Genomic DNA, 7500 nt, shown 5'->3' with positions numbered 1-7500 from the left:
AGAGAAATGGTAGAGAGAGAGGCTAGAGAGAGAGGGTAGAGAGAGGGAGAGGGAGGGAGATATATATAGTAGAGAGAGAGGGTAGAGAGAGAGAGAGGGGGTAGAGAGAGAAGGTAGAGAGAGAGGCTAGAGAGAGGGAGAGAGATATATATAGAGAGGGTAGAGAGAGAGAGATGGGGTAGAGAGAGAAGGTAGAGAGAGAAATGGTAGAGAGAGAGACTAGAGAGAGAGGGTAGAGAGAGGGAGAGGGAGGGAGATATATATAGAGGGTAGAGAGAGAGAGAGGGGGTAGAGAGAGAAGGTAGAGAGAGGCTAGAGAGAGGGAGAGGGAGGGAGAGAGAGGGAGATATAGAGAGAGAGAGAGAGGGTAGAGGGAGTTGTTCTCAGGAGTAATGAAGTTAAATCTGACCCTGTTCCTCCTCCTCTCTTCACTATATCCCTCCATCTCTCCCCTCTCCACACCTCCTCCAGCCAGCACCTCCTTATAGGGTATTCTCCTGAGAAACAACCTGCCGGGAAACTGAGCCAGTATAGTAATGTGTGTGTGTGTGTGTGTGTGTGTGTGTGTGTGTGTGTGTGTGTGTGTGTGTGTGTGTGTGTGTGTGTGTGTGTGTGTGTGTGTGTGTGTGTGTGTGTGTGTGTGTGTGTGTGTGTGTGTGTGTGTGTGTGTGTGTGTGTGTGTGTGTGTGTGTGTGTGTGTGTGTGTGTGTGTGTGTGTGTGTGTGTGTGTGTGTGTGTGTGTGTGTGTGTGTGTGTTGTGTGTGTGTGTGTGTGTGTGCGTGAGAGCCCGACAGAGGCCTGGAAGAGGTCACAAGGAAAGGTGAGGTGGGTGATGGTGGGAAGCTTGAAGAGTGACTGCTCACACACATACAGTCACACACATACACACACACTCACACGCGCACACACTCACACGCGCACACACACACACACACACTTGGACACAGATGTTACATAACCCCCCCCCCAAGTAATTGTTGGGAGTGCTGAACCCCTCCCCCCCCTTCTCTTTTGTGACAGTAAAGCCTCTTCCGCACCCAATCTCTGGACAATGAGCAGAGAATTGTGTGCATCATTGCCTGGAGTTGCTTTTTCACACATGTAGCACACGCAGCATGTGATTCTCTATGGGAGACGTGTAGAGCGAGAGCAATGACGCAGAAAGGGAAAAGTAGACTACCTCCTCCAACTGTGTATGGAAGATCATAATTTAAAATATTTATTAACTGGCAAAGGTTACCAACGGTGTTCTGTACAAAGTGAAATAAGCGACCAACAGTGTTTTGTACAGAGTGAAATAAGCGACCAACGGTGTTCTGTATAGAGTGAAATAAGCAACCAACGGTGTGTCTGTATAGACTTAAATAAGCGACCAACGGTGTTCTGTACAAAGTGAAATAAGCGACCAACAGTGTTTTGTACAGAGTGAAATAAGCGACCAACGGTGTTCTGTATAGAGTGAAATAAGCGACCAACGGTGTTCTGTATAGACTTAAATAAGCGACCAACGGTGTTTCTGTATAGACTTAAATAAGCGACCAACGGTGTTCTGTACAGAGTGAAATAAGCGACCAACAGTGTTCTGTACAGAGTGAAATAAGCGACCAACGGTGTTCTGTACAGTGAAATAAGCGACCAACGGTGTTCTGTACAGAGTGAAATAAGCGACCAACGGTGTTTCTGTACAGAGTGAAATAAGCGACCAACGGTGTTCTGTACAGTGAAATAAGCGACCAACGGTGTTCCAGCCCATGGGGACATTAACTTGTGATTGGGGGCTTTACAAATAAATTTTATTTGATTTTTTATTCTGTATAGAGTGAAATAAGCGGCCAACGGTGTTCCATACAGTGTAAAAAAAAACAGGATGTTACGCAGTGAAACTATAGCAATTGTTTACAATCAAAGCGTATGTGTTACTCATGAACTGCTAAGTTATGTAAACATTTTTGGATGATGATCAAACAGCGTTTCACATCGTCAGTCAGACAGCGGAACAAACTGGCCAGCATATCATCTTGACTTGATATTTCGGTTACGGTTATCTTTTTACGGCTGTGGGTAGGGCGTTCCACATTATTGTGGCATAATTGTGAAATGACTTTAGTCCCTTGTTTGTGCCGAATCTGGGTTGCACATGATTTGTGGACCTCCCTCTGGTGTTGTGGGCGTGGTATTAGATAGATAGATAGATAGATAGATAGATAGATAGATAGATAGATAGATAGATAGATAGATAGATAGATAGATAGATAGATAGATAGATAGATAGATAGATAGATAGATAGATAGATAGATAGATAGATAGATAGATAGATAGATAGATAGATAGATAGATAGATAGATAGATAGATAGATAGATAGATAGATAGATAGATAGATAGATAGATAGATAGATAGATAGATAGATAGATAGATAGATAGATAGATAGATAGATAGATAGATAGATAGATAGATAGATAGATAGATAGATAGATAGATAGATAGATAGATAGATAGATAGATAGATAGATAGATAGATAGATAGATAGATAGATAGATAGATAGATAGATAGATAGATAGATAGATAGATAGATAGATAGATAGATAGATAGATAGATAGATAGATAGATAGATAGATAGATAGATAGATAGATAGATAGATAGATAGATAGATAGATAGATAGATAGATAGATAGATAGATAGATAGATAGATAGATAGATAGATAGATAGATAGATAGATAGATAGATAGTAGATAGATAGATAGATAGATAGATAGATAGATAGATAGATAGATAGATAGATAGATAGATAGATAGATAGATAGATAGATAGATAGATAGATAGATAGATAGATAGATAGATAGATAGATAGATAGATAGATAGATAGATAGATAGATAGATAGATAGATAGATAGATAGATAGATAGATAGATAGATAGATAGATAGATAGATAGATAGATAGATAGATAGATAGATAGATAGATAGATAGATAGATAGATAGATAGATAGATAGATAGATAGATAGATAGATAGATAGATAGATAGATAGATAGATAGATAGATAGATAGATAGATAGATAGATAGATAGATAGATAGATAGATAGATAGATAGATAGATAGATAGATAGATAGATAGATAGATAGATAGATAGATAGATAGATAGATAGATAGATAGATAGATAGATAGATAGATAGATAGATAGATAGATAGATAGATGGGGTACTGGAGCAAATGACACCACAAGGAAATGAGGACAGACAGACACCTAAATACCCACACTAATTAACAATGATCAACACCTGGCCAAAACACAGAATCACAAACACAACCTACTGTAGACACAAAGGCAATGACACACTAAACACAACTAGACACTAAGGCAATGACACACAACAACTCAACAGGGGGGTGACATCAAACACAGACAGGGATGGCCCAGGATAACAGAATATTAGAAATAAAATCAATAATGTGCAACCAACATAAAATGGCAGACCGCCATTCCCTATCTGTAGGGAGAGAAATGGTAAAGAGGGGTTGGTGATGTTTAGACACAGGAGTCAGGAGACAGGAGGAGGGGATAACGATGGTTAAGATACATAGGCTAGTAATAAATATGAAGGAATCAAGGTCAGAGTAGATACAGTGTGTGTGGATATACTGTATATAAGATAAGAGATCAACTTTATTATCCCTGTGTTATACCAGCACTACCCGGAAATGTCAGGAAGATATAAATAAGCATAAAAAGAGAGAAGTTGGAAATAAAAACATCTAATATGATCAAATGTTCATATTTATATACTGACATATCTACACGAGTCAATAAATTCATTCATACAATTTTATATATATATATATATATATATATATATATATATATATATATATATATATATATATATATATATAAAGGGTTATGTACACAGTGAGCAAATGAGAGAGTTGGTCAAGCTTTTTGGTGTCCCCTCCCTCTCCAGCACACAGCAGCAAAGAAGAGCACACCGGCCATTATGGACTGATCATAAGAACATAAAGAGTAAGTCAAGTTATACTTTATTAGTCCCTGTCAGGAAAGCATTCCTCTGCATTTGACCCATTCTGACCACAGACCCGGGAACCAACTCCAGTTGTGATGCCAGCACTTTGGCAGAGAGAAATGGCAGGAGTATACACCTACTAGCATGCATGTCTCTCATGGTGTGGGGGGGAAAGTGGAGCACTGATACCTCGGCCCATCGGGTTACACCCAGGACCTTCTAGCTGTGAGACGACAGTACACCACACTGCACCACCATGCTGCCTATAGTAGTCTATTACATGTGTTGAATCTCAGCTTTCCTAAAGGTGCTGTAAGTGGTATTTAGTTATTTGTTAAAATAATACATGTTCTACATCGTTAGCCTCATACGATAATTGCCTAAGTAATTTTTTGGCCAAATTGAGATTTCTGCTTAACTGTAATCTCCTCACACTGCTGCATCGCCCTGGCTTAGTGCCTATGTCCTCAGCCAATCAGAACGCTTGTTATGTAAAAAAAAATCCCCATCTGCCTAACTCACTCGTGTCACTTGTGCATTTTAACGTTACATACCCAGATGGCGATCGCATGACTCGACATATTTTGTTTAAAAGTCACCTTATTTTGTTACACAATGGTTGTTGTGTTTTTGTATTTTTGCAAACTTGTTGATACACCTTGTGGAACTTATTTTCAAATATAAATAAAAAAAAACTCGTACACATTTCCTGGAAAATAGTTTTTTTTCCTTTTCCAAAAATATTGAAAAATTACTTAGGCAATTATCGTATGAGGCTAAAGACATGTTAAAATAGCTCTACACTCCGACAGCCATCACTGATATAGAGTGTTTGGGTCTCTCAGTACCTCCGCTCTGCAGTAAACAGAAAATAAATGTTCTGGTATCCCTTCTCACTTCGTCCAATCAGGAGAGAGAACTCCACACTGCCTGGTCTGACGAAAAATAAGAAATGAAAACCAGTTTTAAACAAATGTGTCCTTGAAACAAGAAAAATAATCTACCAATTTTGGCTTGGCAAGATTTCTTGAAATGAGTAAAAAATATCTAGGGTTCTCTCTCCTGATTGGATAAAGTGGGAAGGGATACCGGAACATGTATTTTGTGTTTACTGCAGAGCAGAGGGACTGGGAGACCCATGTTACTGACCAAACACTCTATATCAGTGATGGCTGTCGGAATGTAGAGCTATTTAACACTTATCTTAACAAGAAAATACCACTTACAGCACCGTTAAACAGTACAGTCTGCCTTTAAGTGTCTGTCTGTCTGTCTGTCTGTCTGTCTGTCTGTCTGTCTGTCTGTCTGTCTGTCTGTCTGTCTGTCTGTCTGTCTGTCTGTCTGTCTGTCTGTCTGTCTGTCTGTCTGTCTGTCTGTCTGTCTGTCTGTCTGTCTGTCTGTCTGGCTGGCTGTCTGTTTGGCTGTCTGGCTGTCTGTCTGGCTGTCTGTTTGGCTGTCTGGCTGTCTGTCTGTCTGTCTGTCTGTCTGTCTGTCTGTCTGTCTGTCTGTCTGTCTGTCTGGCTGTCTGACTGTCTGTCTGGCTGGCTGGCTGGCTGGCTGTCTGGCTGTCTGACTGTCTGTCTGGCTGTCTGGCTGTCTGTCTGGCTGGCTGGCTGTCTGTCTGTCTGTCTGTCTGTCTGTCTGTCTGTCTGTCTGACTATCTGTCTGTCTGTCTGTCTGTCTGTCTGTCTGTCTGTCTGTCTGTCTGTCTGTCTGTCTGTCTGTCTGTCTGTCTGTCTGTCTGTCTGTCTGTCTGTCTGGCTGTCTGGCTGGCTGTCTGGCTGTCTGACTGTTTGGCTGGCTGTCTGTCTGTCTGTCTGTCTGTCTGTCTGACTGTCTGGCTGGCTGTCTGGCTGTCTGGCTGGCTGTCTGGCTGTCTGACTGTCTGTCTGGCTGGCTGGCTGGCTGGCTGGCTGGCTGGCTGGCTGGCTGGCTGGCTGGCTGGCTGGCTGGCTGTCTGTCTGGCTGTCTGGCTGTCTGACTGTCTGACTGTCTGGCTGGCTGACTGTCTGGCTGGCTGTCTGGCTGGCTGTCTGGCTGTCTGTCTGGCTGGCTGTCTGTCTGACTGTCTGACTGTCTGACTGTCTGACTGTCTCACTGTCTGCACACGTGTCTATGTGTCTCCTACCTCCTCCATGGCGCTGATGAGGTTCTGCGTGGACTTGCTGATGTCTCCTCCGACAGTAGCGGCTCCAGTGCTCTGGTAGGTGGAGTCTGGACCGTCGTGGCCACTCATCTCCACCGTGTAGCTGGCTTTGGCCGGCCAGCACAGCTGGTTGTGCATCACGAAGTACACCGCAAACACGTACAGGCCCTGAAGAGGAGGGGGAACGGGATTGATTGATTGATTGAAAACTTTATTAACAGATTGCAGAATGGGTACAATACAGTACAGCTCAATACACACAATTGTTAAGGGGATGCAGACCAGAGAAAGACTTTCGTCTTGTTTACATCAGGGTCCCCCATTTTCAATTCATCAGGACATATATGACATACATGACATACAGATAGTCAGTACTGCTACATCTATACATTTATGACATACCAGATTTGCAAATACAGTACTGTTTGTGATACAGAAGGAGTCAAGAAAAGGGAGTATATACATTTGACGTAGAAACTGTACATTGGAGGAGGTTGGGTGGGGGGGGTTGGGTACATTGGGATATTGACAACCATACTGGGTAATTTACATTGGAGGTGGTTGGGGGGGGGGGGGGGGGGGCACACTGTATAAACAAGTAAAACTGTACATTGAGGGGGGGGGGGGGGGGAGACACTGTACAAACAAACAAAATTGTACATTGGACTATTGACAAAACCATACTAGGTAAATGACTGTACATTGGAGGGGGTTGGGTTAGGATATTTACAGGGGCCAGTGTTGAATTGCAGTCTCCCGTAGGTGTCCCTTGAGAGAGGTTTTGAAAGTGGGTAGTGATCCACATTCCTTTACAGCTTTGGGTAGGGCGTTCCACATTGATGTGGCATAATTGCGAAACGTGTTTAGTCCCTTATTTGAGCCGAATCTAGGTTTAACATGATTTGTGGAGCTCCCTCTGGTGTTGTGATCGTGGTATTCACTGACCTTTGGGAAGTATTTTGACATGTACATGGGAAGTATCTTAGATACAAAATGAAGATGAATGAAATTCATATTTCAGTCACATTTATATAACTCTATGCTATGGATACTCAATTAAGGTCTATGTCTTCACAAGTGTTGTCATCATCATCATTATCATCATCATCACCATCATTCAAATGAGGGCGACAGTGAGGTAGAGCTGGTGATTGGAAAGGTTCCCGGTTCGATTCCCACTCCTCCTGGGCAGCGTGTCCTTGAGCAAGACACTTAACCCCTAACTGCTCCCGATGAGCAGGTCGGCACCTTGCATGGTTGCCTCCGCCGTCGGTGTGTGAAGGTGTGCGTGAACGGGTGAATGTGAGGAACAAAAATTGTA

The 7500-nt window shown here is 42.3% G+C and overlaps 1 protein-coding gene across 1 annotated transcript in view; it reads right to left on the bottom strand.

Moving 5' to 3' along the window:
• Nucleotides 1-7500, bottom strand: part of LOC311235890 (adhesion G-protein coupled receptor V1-like) — a 98412-nt gene that overhangs the window by 22865 nt on the left and 68047 nt on the right. The window contains exon 4 of the mRNA XM_084323414.1: nt 6162-6347. Coding sequence (XP_084179540.1) covers nt 6162-6347 — 186 coding nt within the window. The remainder of the gene's footprint in view (nt 1-6161; nt 6348-7500) is intronic.

This window comes from Notolepis coatsorum (genome assembly GCF_963971535.1).
Source record: "Notolepis coatsorum genome assembly, chromosome: 10".
NCBI classification, from domain to species: Eukaryota; Metazoa; Chordata; class Actinopteri; order Aulopiformes; family Paralepididae; genus Notolepis; species Notolepis coatsorum.
This window is presented reverse-complemented; position numbering and strand designations above follow the sequence as displayed.